Source organism: Cyanistes caeruleus, chromosome 6 (assembly GCF_971803275.1).
Source record: "Cyanistes caeruleus chromosome 6, bCyaCae1.hap1.1, whole genome shotgun sequence".
Taxonomy (NCBI): domain Eukaryota; kingdom Metazoa; phylum Chordata; class Aves; order Passeriformes; family Paridae; genus Cyanistes; species Cyanistes caeruleus.
In genome coordinates, this window is record NC_141706.1 from 43,204,817 (window position 1) to 43,225,188 (window position 20,372).

Below are 20,372 nucleotides of genomic sequence, written 5' to 3' on the forward strand. Positions count from 1 at the left end.
AAATACTCCAAAATCACATGTAAAATCTTCGGTATGGCTACTGTGCCATATAAATTGAATTAGAACACTTGATATCTCATATAAATTTTATTATGCATAGTGTAGCATGGTTATTCTAGTTAGCCTCAGAGATATCTGGTCCTTCTTTTGAAGTTGATAAATAGATAGATGGATTGTATAGATTACATGTTGTGTGTTGAAAATTATTTATTTTAATAATTTTATGTTTATCAATTCAAAATATGTTTTCCCTTCAATTTGTTGAAAATATCCTTTTCTTATTCTACCTTTTATGTATCATTCATTATTTTATGTATCTTTTGCCACATTTATCTGCTCAAACTAAATATTTGTCATCCCATTAATCTCTCTTCAGATGTCCTTCTACTTTAGTTTTTCTGTTTCCATTATTCTCTTTTTTAATAACAGATGACTAGAACTAAACACAATACCAAATTTTAAGTCTGGTCCATAAAGTTACGTAATGGAATAGTAATATTTACTGTATAAATTTATTAATTTTAAATTATTTTTTATTGTGTTCTAACATCTCATTTAAGTCTTCAGCTATAACAGTCTCCACACAGAGCAGGTGTTTTCACTGAGATATTTCCATTTCCTTTTATTGCCTAGTTAAAATTATTTAAAGCTCCTGAATATAGAGGAGTTTCTGTTTCTTCAAAGTGTGCTACATCTTGCCCTTGTTTGCATGAAATTTCATCTGTTGCTCTGCTGTTCAATTGTCTGCTCTGATTTCTATTTAGGTCCTTCTCATGTTCCTCCTGATCTTCCTTTGATGTAATAGCTGCATTTTTAAGTGTTTTGACACTGACACTCACCACTGAATTAAAACACACAGCAGATGGGAAATCTGCAGATGCTTCCCACTGAATTATTTAGGTTAGATATGCATTTAGCATGAAGGGCTAAAATCTTGAAACTATCCCATAAAAAGAGAGATTAATAACCCAGACAGACCAAAACCACATTCCTATGCCTGTGTCCTCCCCTCTTTTTCCAGTCCTGCATCTGAGGTAGAACATAGATAATTTCTGAGAGAGGTTTTATTTGCTCATAAGGATGTGGTGTCCTATAAGTTGAATGGGAATGTCCTAACACCTGACAATAGAAGGAAAAAAAGGATATAAAAACTAAAAGTGAACTGAAAATGTAACCTGCTGGAAGCTGGTACCACAGAGGGAAAACAAGCACTTGTGTGAACCATGACTCACATACCTTTCCTGGGCTTAGGCACAAAGTGAAACGTATCATTATGGAATCATTAATTTAGGTACTTCCCTAAAGACAAAGAAATATGCAAAGATATTTTTCATATTTATATATGAACATACAGTCAAATGTCATATCCAGCTTCACTTAAAGTCTACCAATTATATATTGTACATTTCCTTATAACTCCCTTTACATATCTTTATGTAATTCATATCTTTATCTATGGGAAGTACTGCATGTGAATATGCTTTTCAAATTTCAGATTGAAATCATCTGCAGAGATGCTCTTCTAGGACAGAAGGGTTAGCTGGCACATGGGTGGGAGAGGAGTTGCTCATTAGGGAAGGTTTGTTATGTGGTAACGTATAATTAAGGTAATGGTCACGGCTTGTGTGACAGCAAACACTCTGGCAGTTGTTTGATTGCTGTCTGGGTCAGGAGATCAGCGTTTTCTACAAGATGTATCCACATTAGTGTGTTAGTGGACAGGTTAGAAAGCAAATTACAGCTGCCTTTCTTAGGCACATTACTGTTGAGGCTCATTGTTTTGGGATTTTTACTGCACATCAGCAATAATATAGCTTCTGAAGACTGCATGTGACAGGTTAGGCATTTTATCCTTTGAGTAAACAGCAATCATGGTGTGAAGAAAGTGGGGCATTGGAGATTTTTCCCATTCTTTGAGATTTCCATTCTTCCTTTCTAGTTTGCTCCAAGGGCTCTTTGGGGATACATATATTAAGCCCTTTAAATAGTTCATAATAAATCTTTGTCTCGGGTTGATTCTGACAGTTTTTTAAAGAGTCTTTTAAGAGACAATCCTCAATCATTTACTAATCCATGGGGTGATCTTCAGACTTGGAGAAAAAAGAAACAGTTCAAGCTCCAGGATTGTGAAGATACAATGTAGAAAAAATGTTAACTCAGAAAAACTCAGAAAATACTGTACTGTGGAAATTTCACCAGTCATACCCATGTTCAGTACCTAAAAGCTCACTCTCCAATTTACTCAGCTTGCAAACACTGAAGGAAGAAAAATGGATTACCAAAAAAAGGAAGAACAATTTTTATTGATCACCTTACTCCTTTTATCATGGGTCTGGCCTTTTATTGTTCAGTGCTTGAATTGAAGGGGTATTATGGGGGGAAAAAAGTCACTGTTCCCATTGTTAAAATAAAGCAAAAAAATACCCCAGAATTCTGTTTGTTAAGTGTTTACTATTCAAGCCTTGTGATAAATATGCCAAAATATCTGCAGTGTGGGCTGATTTTTTAACATGCTGTTTCCTGTGTTATATGACAGGTTCTGATTATGTCTGTCAAAAACCTTCTTAATTCCACAGTGCAAAATAAATAGATAAAGGCAGGAAAATATACTAAAAGTAAGATGTCCAGTCCACTTGACATTTGTTTTTACTAAATAATTTGACTGAATAGTTTTCTAAGAATAATGCATGGCTGCAGCCCACAGAAACTACCCCTAGGGTTTTTTTCTTCAGCAGTCTCAAGTCTATCATTTTTGGAGATACTTGTTCTCAACTCTTTTTGAATTTCAATGACATAGCACTTGTCATTATTTTCAGTTTTTTTATAAATTCTGCATAAGCAAAGAAATCTATAAGTGCTAACTTGTCTGTATAAGAACTCTCTTGGTGTACCTTAGGAATATTGTTGCCATATTTTAATTTAATATGCCGCCCTGAGGAGAAAATACTGTAACAGGAACAAGGCAGCAGTTCTAATAAGGGACAAAGCTATAGGGAAGCCTGGGCAGTTGGGTCTCTTACCCTTTCTTCAGCCAGGAACGTGAGTGCTGGAGGTGAGGGCTGCTTCTGGAAGCACCACCAGCTGATCCCAACAGCATCAGCTACCCGCTCTTCCAGCTGTGCCAGCAAATCCCTCAGAAGCTGCAGAGCCTGTCTGGCTCTTCTTATCCTGGACCAGGTCATGGACAGTGTGACAGAGGAGAAGGGACAATTGCACAGAGAATCTTGTGATGATGGAAATGTTAACAGCATTCTGAAATACAGTTGGATGCTCAGTGTTGAGGACATAAGTGTTTTCATGTTTAAGTAATAGTTCTATTTATGGGATTTTTTTAAGTCTACTTGTTTGGCAAAGTATGAGAAAGGCTATATTTCTTCATTTTTTCCATTATTCTTTTTATTGAAAAATACCAGTTAGTTAAACCTGGTTTTGACAGGGATAAGTAGATTCTGGTATGCAAAAATATGTTTTCTTACATTTTATGTTAGTAAAAATGTCACTTGACTATATTCTGGATTATGAAGCCATGACATGGTGCTTAACACTATACCTATTGCTACTGACTGTCCAGTGATAAAGTTATCTGTAAACAAAACATTAAACATATGATGAAAACATTCTTCTGGACAATTATACATATTTTTCCTTGACAGCATATGGTGTGTTGCATGAGTTCTTATCATAGAACCATTCTACATTAGCTAAAAAATTGGTTTATAAGGAAAATTATTTCTTGCCATCCATGGTTCAAAATATTTATAGAGAACTTATTCGCATTTGACACACCAATATGCATTCAGAAAAAGTTTAAACTTGAAAAGTGGAACAGTTTGATAGAACCAATGTGATTGAAATCCAAAGAGAATGGAAACCCCTTTGCAGTGTTAAGTAGTTGTTCACTGTTAGCAGAGATGAACCCAGATACTTGCCATGTGTGAAAAATATAAGAGGTCAAATGGTGCCACAGGCTTGCCATCCTTTTTCTTTCCTTTTCAGTATGTGAACAGAAAATGGTAGGTCAGGTGGCCCCCTCTGTTTATTGCTACTGAGGCAGTAACTGTTCACCATCAGTCTGTGTTTGCACATGTGCACTCACCTGGTTTAAACATATGCCCAGTAGCTACGTACTTTTCTAGACAGGTTATTCAACAAGGTTACACAATTTGTGCAAAGTGATTTTTTTTGGTCAGGATTCTCTATATGCATTGATGTAACAATCCAGTAGATACTAGCAACCAGTAACTGCCCCTTGGTTAGGCTGCATGGAAGATTCATGTATATAAAATAGTGTATTAAAGTAAACTTACAAAAGCAAAGAGCAATCATTGCAAATGTAATTTTTTCTTCCTCTTTGGGATTCTAATTTTAAAAGCATTAAAGAAGACAGCTGCTCATGCTGTGATATGCGCTAAACAGCCTGAAGGATGGAAAAAAATATATTTGTAGCTCATAATAACTATTGACCTTTCTGATATACAGTGTTCTCTGTGTTAGCTATTCTGTTCTATCAACAGTGAAGATTGAACATGACTTTTTAATAGAAAACATGGGGTTTCAAGCTGCTTTCACAAAGGTGTTTATGTATTGTTATTTTGTATTGTAGTACAAAGACTAAGTCCTGATGCCCTTTGTCTGACATCGTGTTTGTCGTAAAAAAGCCCCACTGTTACTGACTGTTTCATATGAGGAATTGGCTCATAACCATTTTATGGTCGTGATAAAAGCATTGCTCCACTAGATCCAGAACACAGGTATTGAAAATAGAATCCCCCAAATATCCCAGCAGCACAAAAGGTATTTTCTGAAGAAATAGATTCCTCAAGTGGCTATATTTTCAGGGAATTCCACTAAGACTTCAAACACTCACTTTTTGTATTCATACTGTTGTTCCTTGGCATACTCAGCCTGCTGCATAATGGCTTTTGCTGGATGTAATGTGCTCCCAAAGAGTATCTTTATGATGCTCCTTTTTTTCTCTTGAACTTTCCCACTGCTTAGTTGCTAAGTACAGACACATCCACTAGTAGCAGCTTGACTTTGGCACTTGTGTATGTTTCCCCAGAGTGGGATCATCCAAACATCGACTTTGCAGCGTGAGGTAACTCAGCTGCTCTCCTTTCCCTCAGGGAAAAGCTTCACCAAAAAAGCACCTCCCATTTGGCATATGAAAATCTGGAAAGAAACCTCTTTATTGTGCTTTTTAAGCCCAAGCAGGCTGCCAATGTTAAGCAACATCAGAAGGGACTTTTTAATGTTTGTTGGAGGTGTTTTTATGCCATGTGCTGGGAAGGAACTTTAGTGGGCCATTATTGGCAGCTCTAAACCACAGTTATTTTCACAGCTATGCTCTGTAGTGTCAGTTAATGATTCACAAGTTACTAGGCAAGAGCAGGAAACTAGCAAGAAAGAAAAAATACCCTTGGTTCTTCTAGCACAGGAAAGAGGGGGAACAACACCAGCATTTAATGGCAGTTTTGTGCTGAAACAAAATGCTCTAAATTGTTTATAATAAGCTGCTCAGTAAGGATAATGATCATTTGAGTCATGGAAACCAGCCACATCTCAAAGGAGATTAAACGTCTAGTCCTCTATTCCTCACAGGACCATAAAGCCTTGGGGAATTCAGTGAAGTTTTTACCCTCAAGACTAGTCAGTTTCTTCTTTTTTTTTTTTCCCTTTGTTGTTTCTTCATTTCCCAGTTTCTTTTCTCCATAAGCATTCCTTCAAAGAGGAGAGATGCACTCTTGTTTATAATACTACACTTTCCTAATATCACGACCTCTCCCATCCATTGGGTGTGTCCTGTTTCAAACTTTATTAGAATTGCTGCAAAGTAAACAGCGAAGAAATTATATCACTGCACTAATTTTTTGGGGGGACTTTCACTGAACCTTGAAAATGTACGAGCATTGCTGACCTCACAGTAAACCAAGTCAACAGGTCAGGTCAGCTTATTTATTCCATTGCTTGAAATAAATTAACCTTAGATGTAAAAGTGTAAAGGGAAGCCTGAGCTTCATATGCAGGATGGTTTATGTACCACTCACTCACAAGACCATAACAGCTCTTCGAGAGTTGTTCCGGTCTATTGGACGAGTATGGGTACATTTGGGATTGAAGCCCAGCAGACTATAACATTTCCAAATGCTTTTCAGAGTTAAAGTTTCCTACCATGATTAGTTCTGTTAATATCAAATCTTTATTATGTTGTTTTCAAACAGACAAAAAAGCTCTGTGTCTTTCATAGATCACTGACGTACCAAAATTTGTTGTGAAATCTGTCTTTTAATGTTATAGTGTAAAAAAAAAATCTTATTCATAGTTTCATCCTGTCAATATTTTATTTATAGCTCTGTCCTGGCTCTCAAGTCATTCTTTGTTCTACCAGATATGTAAAGTGTTCTGTGGGATAAAGTTTACATGGCAAGTAAACTGCATATGTTGGGAATTAATAGCCTGATATTTCTAGACTGGAAATAAATATAGACTGAAAATAAGAATAAATAGAAGGAGATGCACAAGAAGGAAAGCTTTGAGGCATTAAATAAAGTAGTACTTGACCCTATCCTGGGCTGCATCCAGAGCAGCATGGGCAGCAGGGCAGGGAGGGGATTCTGCCCCTCTGCTCTGCTCTGCTGAGACCCCACCTGCAGTGCTGCACCAGCTCTGGGGTGCCAGCACAGCAAGGACATGGAGCTGCTGGAGTGATTCCAGAGGAGGCCACACAGATGATCAGAGGGATGGAACAACTATCATACTAAGAAAGGTTGAGAGAATTCAATTGTTCAGTCTGTAGGAGAGAAGGCGCTGGAGAGGGAGTTTTTACAAGGGCATGTAGTGGCAGGACAAGGGGGTGTGGTCATAAACTGAAGGAGATTTGGTTTAGATTAGATATGAGGAAAAAATTCTTTACTATGAGAAAGGTGGACACTGTTTGCCAAGAAGCTGTGGATGCCCCATCCCTGGGAAGTGTTCCAGGCCATGTAGGATGTGCCCTGAGCAACCTGGCTAGTGGAAGGTATCCCTACCCTTGGCTGGGGGGTGGGAACTAGACAGTCTTTAAGGTCCCTTCCAACGCAAACCATATTATGATTCTGTGACTATTAGTCCAATAAGGATAGTTCAGATTATTTTGGTTCTTCAAGGATAATAGAACATTCAAAAATAATACTAGGAAATGCCAGCCATGGAGTTTTTACTTCAATTTCTCCTGCATAAGTATAGTCAGTACATGGGCATAGTTAAATTAAAAAGCAGACTAAGCTCATTATATGTGTATATATATTCTATTACAGGATAACTTTACAAAACATGGTTTATTTCTCTGCAGTTCCAGCCATTTTTGTGCCCAAATTATAGTACGCATGTAGCTCAGATATTAAACATTTTCTCTCACATTCTTGGCTGTTGTAACTAAATTCACTGCTACTTCACTGAGTTGTATTTTGCCTGAATGCATGGACTTGTATCACATGTAAAAACTTGAATATATCTGAGTTAGTCTCTTGTTCTCCCAGTTGCAAACATCTAAGCTTAACAGCATGTACCATTACATGTGTACCATAGCCCAGTAATTACAATTATAAATTGTAAATTATAAATATAATTTACAATTATATAATTGCAATTATAAATTATAAAAATAGCCATATCTCTAGATGTAAATATATATAGCATATTCTTTAAAAATTGTGAAAGAAATTAAATAAATATATGTAATGTTTCAATGTAAATTGCTTGCAAAAAATTAAGGAATTTACATAAGACAAACTCGGCCATACTCTCAGTTGTTGGATCTGGAAAATTTGGAAAGAGTAGGGAAAAACCAACAAATTAAAAACATTAAAAGATCTAGCTTTCAATAGAAGTGTGATAGCATTTAAAGTTTATATATCTTTGAATTTCTAATAGGCTTATAAGTCATAAAAAGTGAATTGTCTTCATCTTGGAGGTAAGGTGACAAAAAAGAACGGTTTATTATCTTGTCTGAAAACATTACCTAGATATAAATTCTTTATAAGAAGTCATTTTTCTTTCTGTTTCTTTTGAAAGAGCTGCCCTGAATCTTCGCCTTTTGAATGATGCCTTATCCAGACTCCAGTATTATTCCCCCTATGTAAAGAAAAGAATTGAACTAAGTCACCTAAAATCTGAGTCCAATTCTTGACTTCTTCAGTTTTTCAGTAAATAGCAAAACAGAAATTTTATGAGTTTTACCCAGTCACCTGCAAGTACCATGGGACAGCTTAAAGCAAAAATATTATTCCCCTTTTTAGAAACAGTATTGCTTTGGAAGAATGAATGAGCCTCTGCCACCCAAAATGTTAAATAAGTAGTTCATATAGTCCTTGATTTTGTGAGATGAGCACACTGGTGAGACCAAGAGAGCACCTATGGAATTTGCTAGCTCTTTGCTCTTTGTTGGTCTCCAGGCAGGCTGCCAGTGTCCATAAATAGTCAAAGTGGTTCATCCAGGTAATCCAGGAATCTTCAGCAGTTTCCTAAAACAAATTTTAGCTTCTAGTACTTGCCCATGTTCAGCCTGAACCTACTTCACTTAAAACCATTCATTTGCACAATTGCTAAGTATAATAACTTGCACTTACTGGAAATAAATTGTCTTAACTTGTAGCTTTTGAATTTTATTTATTGGGTTAGTAGCTGTGAAAATATTTTCATTTACAAAATTATCAAATTTGATCTCTAAGATCCTGAGAGAGAATGATCTTGGAAAAAGTGATTTTTTTTAGAGTCACTTTTCTGATTAAAGGCATTTGGGTACTCAAGGTTAAATTTTCTTATTCTTTTAATGCCTGGTTACAGACAATAAACTGCACAGAAGAAACAGAAACATTTAACAACTGCATCTATTCCAACTGAAAATGATAGATTTATATTACCTAATTATTCATCTGAAAATAATGATTCTCAGTTCCCTATGCAAAGGTTTTTAAGACTTTAAGAAAATGTGAGAAGAGGTTTGAAAGTGTAGAAGATAACAGGAAAAGAGCTCCCTTTTTCTTAATGTTTTGTATGTTCTCTTTCTTTGTTTCTCTTTTACGAGCTGGCTGTATAGTTGGTGTTTGAGAATGTCTTTTCAAAAATGTATGGACACATGTTTTCAAGGAAGTGAAATGAAAGCCAGGTGAAAGCTTCTTAAAATGGAACAAAATCCAGAAAATCCTTTATGTTAAACCATAAGGTATTTTTTTCCAGCAATCTCAAATTCTTTGTTGGTGTTTGGTTTTCCTTCTACAACTTCCTGTCTTCCTAAGAAGGAGAAACCTATATTTTCTCTGTTTCGCATGCAAAAATCCATTTTTCTCCTCTCAATTATTTTTAATGCATGTCAAGAAAAAAAACCCAGAAGTTGGTGAACATTATTCAACCTACTGTGGCAGCTTTTTGTTATTTAAGACATAAATCAAATGTGGAACTTCTTCTTTTCCTAGGGGACAAATTGTTTATATGAATCTGAATGTGCTTGTGAATCACTGATAGGGGCAGTGCTTGTGCTATTGTTGTGTAAGAACAATTATTTGCATTGGTTTGCATTGCTTTGCTCTATAGCATTAAAGTAGTCAGACTGCACACAGGTGTAGAGTACCACTGCAGATTCCTGCAGGATTAGAGCCATGGACCTCCAGGCAGCCATGGACATGTTCATGGCCCATCAGAAGAATCAGAGCTCTTCCAACATGTGAAGTTAAACAATGCATGACTGGTTTGTGGGATCTGGGCCCAAAATTATCCCCAAAGCAAAGTCCATTGAAAGATCAGAGATACAGGGTTTGCTCACAAAGAAATGCTTAAAATCACACAAGTTCACAGAATCACAGAATATTCTGAATTGGAAGGGACCCACAAGTGCAAAGCCTTAGTGAATGGCCATACAGGGGTCAAACCCACAACCTTGGCATTGCTGGCACCATACTCTGACCAACAGAGCTAATCTCAGTAAATTAAGATAACAAAATAGTTTTGTGAATTGGCTGCTGTTTCATAATACCTTCCCATTTGCCTCTGTGGCTCTTAAGCTTTTTAACATTTGTGACACTTCCGTATGTGTACAGTGGATTGCAGCTTCATTCGCTTTGAAATGGAAAATGCATTCCTTGTGTCTAGAAATCTCATCCTGCATTATCAGCTTTGGGAGTGGAAAGAGAAGAAGTTTATTCCTTTAGTAGTATCTGCTGAAGATGTTTAAGGGCACACAAAGGCAAGTGCCTTCCCAACAGAGTACACAATTACCTGCTTTGCAAAGACAACCCAGACTTATTTTTTATACTTCTAAGTCTGACAGTGTAAAATACTTTAATTCACATGCAGTAAGCACTGACTTTTATCACATAATTAGCATTCTGAACTCACAGTTTCAGAAGTTTCTAACTCAACAGTAGGTTTAAACTCACTAAATTCAAGCCAGAAGCCTTATTTTTCAGTGTAAAAATACACATTTTTGTTTCTACAGTATCAAGCCAAGTGGACCTTGTTTATATCAGGCTTTTTTAAAGGTTTGAGATTATATATATTTTTTTTTAATCAAGAATTAATTGCTAGAGTTTCATTCCAATTTTCCTCAGATTGCAAGTCTGCTTTGACATAATTAAAAAAAATTGAAAAGGTTCATTGATAGTCATTTAAAACCAACTCCTGCGAACTCATAATGGACCACATTCCATATATTCCTGTGCAAATCTCACTGACATCGGTGGATCTGTTCTGTACACATCCTATTTTTAAAATCCTGCATGCATAATCACCATCAGCATTGTTACAGTATCTACCGTAGGTGGGTGCAACTCTGAATGCAGATTTGCACTGTCAGCCCTAATGGTTCTCTCTTGAGAGAAATTCAAAATGCTGTTCATAAGCTGTTCTAGACTTTTAGGTAACTAATCCCTTCTCCCACGTACACTCTCAGATACTTTTTGTTAAAGAAAATCAAACACTCCAGAATACATATTTATATGACATTGTTCCAGTCTGTTGGATAAAATATGTGCATTTTATAACATTCACTTACAGAGATGTATAGGTTTGTAGATAGCATAATAACAGCAAAATGATGTTAATCTTACGATATATCATTAAATGAGCCCAAAAAATGTCAATGCCAAGTTCACTTTACTGCGTGTCTGTTGTTATTCTTTCTTTCATTTAACTGTGTATGAAGGAGAAATTTTAATTTCCATTTTTTGGGGTGAATGGTACATATATATTAGAGCCTGATCTTTTTTTGAGCATAAGATATTGTGTGTTTAATTAACATTACTTCTGTATGTATGTTTAGGTAATTACCATTAGAGCACAGGATGACATATTGTACATACTGCCTGTGCTATAGCATAAAGTGCTGGACTACGACAACTACACTTGTTAAGCTGATTTTAGCATTTCTTCACACAGCAGGAAGCACCCTTGCTGTGGTTTCTTAATGTACTCTTTAACTACTGCACTGTACTGTACAATAAAAATAATAATTAATTATGATCCTCATCTTACCACTACTGCTGCTATCCGTGTGACTTTGGCTGCTATTTCAGGGTTTCACTGTCCCACACCCTGAAACATACCTTTCCCTTCAGATTTTTATTTCTTATGTGATATTGCTGAACAGAGCTGAATTTTTTGAGGACAGGTTTGTTGCATGGATTGTGATGGCTTCACATTTGTTCAGGTCTCCAAGGACCCGCACCAATAAATGTGAAAGAGACAACAGCAGAATGGCATACTTTCCCATTTCCACCAGGATGAAAAAAAATACTCTAAATTAAGTCTAACCTTAAATGTATAATCTGTCCTTGGGAGAAAAAAAAAAGGATATAGCATCTTCAAGCTCTTGGCATCCCTTACGAGAAAAAATTGGTTCTAAGGGTCTCTGATCTTGTGTTTTAGTAAAATAGAACTGCACGGCTGACTGACAGTTCTGATCTAAAGCATTTACGTTTAAGTTTTGATCTCTCTGCTTTTGATTAAAACTAATGAGCTCATTTAATTCAAAATGGGAATCTCTGATAAGAGAAATAAGGTTGATGTGATTGGATTAGAGGGGCAAATTAAACTCTTAGAGCAGAAGTTTGTGCTTATACAGTGTATTAAAAAGCTGTTGGCGTATTATGGTGTGTTAGATGATGAGAAAAATTTCATAGTAATTCATATTTAATCAGAAGAAATGAAAGTACTAAATATAACATGGCTCTGCTTTTCCCTCGAGTGATAAAGAGCTGTACATTTAAAATGACATCAAATTCATGCTCTCTAAAACAAAAAATCTTAAGAGACACACTAAAGAAAGGGGCACTGTTGTCAGTTACCACAATAGAGCTGAAATGTCACAAACACAAGACAAGTTGACCACATTAAATCAAGGACAATTCAATATAATCCGTAGCTCACAAGCAAGTTCTTGCATTTCTGTTGACTGCATAACAAATTCATTTTAAATACTTAAACACTTTCTACTAGTAGTTTGTATGGTTCTCCTAAACAATAGAAGTACAATTTCAAAATATTTTTTATTCCTTGTTAATTCCTCACTGAAACTGACTTTTATCTCCAGTAATGCCTGTTTATTGTAAGCTGCTCCAGAATTTTCCCATTAACAGTATTTTGGGGATAATTTGATTATCAGGGCTAAAAAATAGGAATCATAAAGACTATATAAAGAATACCTCAGTGCTGATGCTGTTTTATCATGGTTTATACTGTCTTAAGTATTTTAAGTGGTTGCAGTTAAGGGAGGGAGAAGTGCAGGAAGCGCAGGTGAGAGCTATATTAGTTGTGAGGAAGTAATATCCCTTCAGTTGGACTAAAAAGACATTTCATTAATGAGTAATTAATCGATATATGACAATAATAATAATATGTCATTTACTTGAAAATTCTTGCCTCCTGGTTGTTTAATAGTTTATTGATAGTAAAGGCCCCAGTTTCCCCTCAGTAATGTGGAAACCAAGGCACAAATCCAGCAGTGACTCAGGTATCACTGCAGGGAGTGAGACTAGGGAATAAAAATCTGCAGAATGTGCAGTTTATTTCTGCAAAGAATTGCTAGCTAAGTGAAAGTTTGCCTTTTGGAAAATACTGATGAACAGTTTTTAAAACAATGTCATACACTCCAGCAACATACCCTCCAACTCCAGTCATAACTAAATCGTGCAAGAAAGAGTTAATGAGACAAATCTCTGTTAAAAATTCTATGGGAAAAATAACTTGAAAATGAGACATACTGAGTATATGTATATTTTTGTAATTTCTTTTTTGCTAAATAAACATTTTCTAAATGAGGTAAATTGATTACAACACTCTTAGCATCCATCAGTCATTTATTTTTAGTGAGTTCAAGGGTTGCACCTGAAAAATAGCTTAGAGGGAATGTATAAAATCTAAATTATGTGTATATGTATTTTTTCTATTCCCTAGTGGAATCTACAAACCCCAGTTTGCTAACCACTGACAACACTCTAGAGCGCTCTTTTTTCATCCGAATGAAATCTACACTGACCAAGCGAGGAGTGCACATCAAATCATCAGGATACAAGGTAAGGGTTGCACTGCAGCATGAAATATTGACATCTTGAAATTATGTTCATTCATGTTCCAGGAACACCTCAATAGACAGAGAGAGGAGCTATTTCACATTTGCATGTGGCTCATTCCTTTTGTTAAAGAATAATTAATACATATTTCCAGCCTGAGGTTTGCCTTTTGTACTGCACTTCCATTAAATTGATCGTTATTATGATCAATGTTGATGATAACAGCATGATAGCCTTCAAAAGAGAAACACTTGCAAAGTTATCTTTTACCAAAGAAGGTGAGTCAGAGTAACATCACTTCTCCCACAGTGGAAAATTACTGCTCATTTTGTTGGACTGTTAGTCATCTTCGGGTTATGTTTTTTTCCCAGAGAGGTAGGATTTCTTGATGCAGGCAGCATGCTATTTCATTTTGCTGCCATTCCAGCTGTAGGAAACAACAAGCCACAATGAGTACTTTTCCACCATTTTTCTTTCATTGTCTGTCTGAGGGGCATCTGCTGCTGGGGATCATATTTGCTGGATTTCAGACTCTTTTAAGATATCAAAGTCTCTTGTTCCTTATCAGCAGTAATCTCATTTTTCTTCAGTCGTATATCGCTCATAGCGCCTGTAGCTATCACTGGCTTTGCAGTATACTAAAACTAGAAGGAATAGCACATTTTTAACATTGTCAACTTGTGGAATGAAATATGTCATCCATTAAGTTTTATACAAGATAAAAGAGTGGTTCAAGAAAGTAAGTCTAAGAATGTGTGGGTATTTAAAGAAGTTGCTCGTCAATGTTCATTTAAAAGCTTTCACAACCATTTTGTTTCAGTTCTCAGAGGAAGATTTAGAGAAGCTTTTAAGTAAAATCCTCCAATTCACTTTTCCCAAAAAATTCCCAAGAATATAGTATTGTGGTAGCTACCTGAGAAGTCAAAATCTAGCAGAAACATCTTCTTGCAGGAGGACTGGGAATCCTTCTCTTGGATGATTAATCAAAATTATTAAAGTTGTTGCTAGTAGAAGTTTTAATTCCAAAGCTGTGGTTTCTTAAGGCATCACAAGTTTTAATCTGTGTCCTCTTTAATTGTCAGCATCTGTAAGAATTCACTGAGTACTTGTTCATGCTTACAAGTCTGGGGAGGTATCAAGACCAGGAAATGTACTGACACTGAAGAGTCTTAGGAAAAAGGAGAATGAATGAATAAAATGAATGGATGAATTAATTAATTGCCACATCATGGAGTCACAGAACAGTTTGGGTTGGAAGGGATCTTAAAGCTCATCTAGTTCAAACCTCCCTGGCATGAGCAGGGACACCTCCCACCAGACCAGGCTTCTCACAGCCCCATCAACCTGGCCCTGAACAATTCCAGGGATGGGATATACACCACTTCTCTGGAAAATCAGTTCCAGTATCTCATCTCCCTCACAACAAAGAATGTCTTCCTCGTATCTAATCTAAACCTATCGTCTTTCAGTTCCACGCTGAACAACCCCAATTCTTTCAGCCTTTCTACCAACCACATAGAAAAGACATTCCATCCCTCTAAATATTTTCATGGCCCTACTCTGTGTCTGTGTCCTTGCTGTGTTGGGCACCCCAGAGCTGGATGCAAGCACTCAGGTGGAGGTCTCACCAGAATGGAGTAGAGGGGGAGAGTAGTCACCACCCTGGCCCTGCTGACCACACTTCTTTGGATGCAGCCCAGGACGTGTTTGGCTCTCTGGGCTGCGAGCACACCTTGCCAGGTCATGTCCCGCCTCTCATCCCCCAGCATCCCAAAGTCCTTCTCAGGGCTGCTGTCCATCCATTCTACATCCAGCCTGTATTCATGCTTGGGATTGCCCTGGCCCAGGGACCTTGCACTTGTCCCTGCTGAACCTCTCTCAAGCCTGTCAGGTGTCTCGCTTCCCCCCAGAGTGTCAACAGCACCACACTGCTATTTCAGGTCATTGAAGCTAAACTAATTCTCATGATTAGGCATGGCCCACCCAGGCTGGACAAAGTTAGACTGACAGAGAACTTGTTTTGCTGGATATTTTGGATGCAATAATAATGGGTAAACATAGGGAATTTATCTGTGGATTTTGTAGTCTCACTTTTTTTGCCAGATCTAGGTAGGAACATAAGGAAGACGTGTGAATGACTCTGTCATTCTCTCTCTTGGACTCCTGACAATCTGATTTTAGTCCAACATCAGAATAGGACATACAAGCTGCCTTCACAAGGAGGGGTTTTTACTCATTATGATACAATTTTTGAAATTCACAGTAGACCCTTGGCTCGAAAGACATGGTAATGTCTATAATATAAACACAATTTAATTTCTTTTAGAATTGCTAATGCCTCATAGAAGCATTTAAAACCATAACTGAGATGTCACAAATACACCAAAATTAGTTTTGAAAGATCGGATATCATTTTTTAGGCAGTTTTTCCTGAACAAAATTAATGGATAAAAAGAAAAAGTATGATAGCAAACAAAACTGCCTGTAAATAAAACATTGGGGTTTTTCCAAATTTTTTCATTAAACAAGTCAGCTTGAGTAAAATTGCATAAACAGTGTACAAGCCCTAGGCAGGTGTAAAAATAGATGTGCAGTTCTTCTGCTTTTTGATGTCTTTAAGAATTTTGTAACTGGCAGTATTTGGCTGAATTCAGCTGTGTCCAGCAATATGAATTGCAGTCTGACAGTTTTTCAAAAGCATGGTTATTGGCACTCTGTGTTCAATGGAAGGATCATTATCCACAGCGAGCCCCAGAAAAATAGTACATTCATTTTAGCAGAGTTGGATCAAGTGAATCTCCTTTTAAGTGAGTTTTAAGAACTGCCATGTTTAAACATTCTTGTCAGTTGGTGTATCAGACAAGCATAATAAAACTGAACCACTACAGTAAATGTCACTTTTAGGAATCTTAGTCATTGATTTCTAAAAGTCCAGTACTAGAACAAGCTTAAGGCCTCTTGAATTCATTAAGGTATATATTTTATCAAAATTAAGAAAGATTCATGAGCCTTGTGGATGTACATCTATAAGAAATTATCACCAGGGAAGAATAGTTGCAAAACATTAACAAAGATCATGAGAAAAGCTGGCTAAGTTCTGCATCAGAGCTCTCTGGAAGTACTTCAGTACTTCCTCAGGAAACCCTATGCCAGCTGGGATCATGGGCAGCAGAGTTCCTGCAGGAAATCCTGGTGGAGCAAGCTGACTAAGGAGCCACTGTCTCACACCTTCAGAACAGAAGAGAGCGCTGAATTTTCCATCTGTAAAGTGCAAGGGCTCTCAGCTAACACCTTCCCTTGAGCTCTTCCCCCATGTAGACCATCCCCCATGTACACCATATTCAGGTATAACCCCCAAATCAGCACACAAAACCATTCATCGGGAGCAATGTGCTAGGAACTTGTCTGTGTTATGAGTCAGATTTTAGCTCCCTCAAAGGTATTCAGCTCCCCGTGGATTCAGTCCTCCTGCAATGACAAATTATTTTCATCGTTGTGAAGTAGTTGTGTCCTATCTGACCCAAACTCTTGCTGAGCTCAGAACCACATCGTCCTTTTGCCTTGCTTTGAGGACTGCTGGTGAATGTTTCCTGTAGACAGCAAATGATCGAGGTGGTCCACAAGGTGCTTAGTCAATTTTCAGAATGAGTGGTCCCTGCCTTAGCAGAATCACAGAAAAGTGAAAACAGTCCAAGAATGAAACTGATTAATCATTCAGGTTGATCTAGTGAAAACTAATTTTCTGTAAAAAGAAATGTTGAAACAAAAAGCAGACTGATAAATTTACATGTATGTATGCCTAAAAAAAACCCTCCTCTAGACAATTCTGACATGAGATGAACCTGTTTATAGTCCATTCCTGGACTGATACAACTAGCTGTGAATTACATGTAAAGATGGAGGCAATGACTTTTTTTCCATGGATTATGTTACCTTAAAAGTGTAAGTGGAAAAGTGATTACATGATTAATCCTTCCTCTCTCTTTCCCTTTCATTGTTCCCTAGCACTTTCCTTGAATTAGAATTTCCCATTCTTAACATTCTTAGGCTCAGAGACTTGCAGGAAAGAAGTTTACATATGGTACTAGAGAGTTATTAATTTTTCAGTTAATAAATTTAAAATCTTTAAAAACAGTGAAATAAGATTTAGTAAACTGATAAAACACATGGAAAACAAATAAAAATTTAAAAAATTATAATTCCATTCACTGCAAAATTCAGAATGTATTACCATTGCAGCTGTTGCCTGAGATACATGCTGGAGGGACTTACTGTTCTCCACTGAAAACGTAACACATCTTCCTTTTTTTCAATATTTATTTTTTCATCAATGAAACATGGTTTTGTATTGAATTTTGATTTTATCTTTGTTTTACCTCCTTTTCTATTTGTTTTCCTCCTTTTGAGGGTCACAGTTCTGTCCACTGAAAAGTTTTCCCAACTTCAATTTTTCTACTGTCTGACTTAATCATACTTCAAAGCTACTTTTAATTCACAATTAGTTTTTTCAGGTCCAGTGGTACATTTTCTGTTCCTCTACAGTATACTGTTATTTTTTTGTCATGCTTACTTGCCTGTCAGCTTGTGCTAGAATTTTCTTTGTTCGAACTTTCATGACCTGATACTGTTCTCTTGAACAAAGCTTAACTAATGGGATCAAGTAGTCAAAGCATCAAACAGCATCAATCAGTAGCTGCCAGCTGTTTACAACCCATCAACTCATCAGAGTTGCTAGTATATATCCATACATACTCCTCTACTGTTTTATGGAACAGCACTCTCATTGTAAGCTATTCCAGAGGTGGATAAGTAAACACAAGGAGATTGCCTTTTACTGTCGCTCTGGCAATCTCTGAATTGAGAATTCAACAGAAGAACCATCTGTTGCTTCTCCATCTCCCATGAAGCTGGCAATTAAACATCTTGAAGACCCATCAGGAAAGTTAAGGACATCCCAGAAAACCTTCAGGCTGTCCCTTCCAGTGGACAGAATGCATGAAAATAATTAAATTGCTATATAAAATAATTAAATAAATAAATTGGTTTGGTAAGTTTAGTTTAGAAATTTGGATGGTTGTTGCACATCTAATTTCTGCAGTTCAGTAATGGAGGATGCAAGCTGGGTAGCTATCTCTCATACATCAGTTATATGAGATATATCAAAATACTTTAAATAATACCTAAAGCTTCAGGAAAGTGTATTCACAAATTAGTCTTGTAGTCCTCATTAATTTTTTTATTTTTTATTTTTTTTGACAAGGGTGTCTTTCTACAAACTCATTTAAAATTAAACATTCTCTGAGACTGTACTCTGAGATTTGGTATTTAAAATCATAAAGTTAGAATTCTTTGAATTACAATTTTGAAGATGGAAATCTAAATATTTTGTTGAAATTTTATGCCTGTTGTTGTACTACTGTGAGTCTTTTTCATGCTATTCCTCCCTTTAGTCACTTTTTAACTTTTTTTTTCCTTTTAGAAAAATCTGAGTTGGGCAAGATTTTCAGATCTTAGTTAAGCACTTGAAGTGCAGGTTTTGGCAGAATTTAGATTCATTAATCCAAGACAGCAAGAGAGTCAAAAACTGTGTTAGAAAGACAAAATTAAATTTGACCCACCTTGTGATACTGTTCTCTTGGTTCAATCTGAAATTGAAATGATTGATTCTCATCCAAGTGCAAGATTCACCTGGAATTCAGAAAAAAGGAGTCCCTACTCCAAAATCACTTTAAGGACACAGTATGACATTGCAGATAAACCACCTTCCACTTCAGGGGGATAGGATGGGGGAGGAAAGAGAAGGCAGGGAATAGTCTAACCATTGGTCCATTTTTCGGAAGTGGCCTGTGTTAGAGACAGATTTCATTCCCTCTTCCCAATGAGGGGATTCACTTACCCCACTTCACAGCTTAGCCTAAATTTTTGCCTCCTCTTCTAATATTTTCCCCCCTTGAAATCTTTTCTATCAAGTATTTTACTCTGTCCCAGAAAGATGTCCTGACCTTTCTCTGTAGGAAGGAAGAAAACTGCAGAATTTAGTATTTTATCACATGGTTACTGCCACACCTCTTTAATTGAGTGAAGAAGGAATAAGAAACCAACATCAGGAAGCATTATGTGGAGAGTTCTCTAAATGTCAGCACATGCATTCCCCAGACTTTCCAGCCCTGGGAAGACTTAAAGGTAATTTGTCAGTGAGAAAGAACTGATCGAGAATTCACCCATGTAAATCGATGACCTTTTTGTCAAAAGGAAGTCTCTTAGCTAGTAAAGATGCAGCATGACTTGAAAAAGAACAAAATACTAATGGGCCAATCTGAATCTTAAGAAATATCTACTATCTAGGTATAAAGATATGGTTCAAGAAATAATGGTCTGCAACCAGATTAAGAAGACTGCGGTTCATTTTATGCCTTGATATAGAACAGTGAGATTCTATTAGGAGAGCTGTCTGGAAATGCTTGGTTCACAATCAGCATCTAAAAACATTAACCAGTTTTTTTAAACGTTCAGTAGATATGAATTCTACCTTCTCAAAAAGAAAAAAAATCAGGACTAAGCATCTTTTAAATGGGATCTATAGCACTGTTCTACCATCTGGAAAAATTAATATATGTTAGGCATTCATTATTGCAGTAGAACTATTGAAATTATCCAGTTAGTGTTATATAAAGGTCTTTTTAATACCGATCTTTTGTACAAGAAAGATTCAAGCTTCCTCACAATGACTGCACCTGTAGTACTCCTGACACCTTTATCAGGATGTGTTTCTCCTCAAATGTTGTCTTAAATGTTCAGATGGCCTCAGAGTTGTGGTTTGCTCCAAACTGA

General features: G+C 36.6%; 1 protein-coding gene across 8 annotated transcripts in view; it reads left to right on the forward strand.

Moving 5' to 3' along the window:
* Positions 1-20,372, forward strand: part of NPAS3 (neuronal PAS domain protein 3) — a 594,820-nt gene that overhangs the window by 526,010 nt on the left and 48,438 nt on the right. For all 8 annotated transcript variants that reach the window (XM_086894840.1, XM_086894841.1, XM_086894842.1 and 5 more), the window contains one exon: positions 13,426-13,544. In XM_086894840.1, the coding sequence (XP_086750966.1) occupies positions 13,426-13,544 (119 nt within the window). The remainder of the gene's footprint in view (positions 1-13,425; positions 13,545-20,372) is intronic.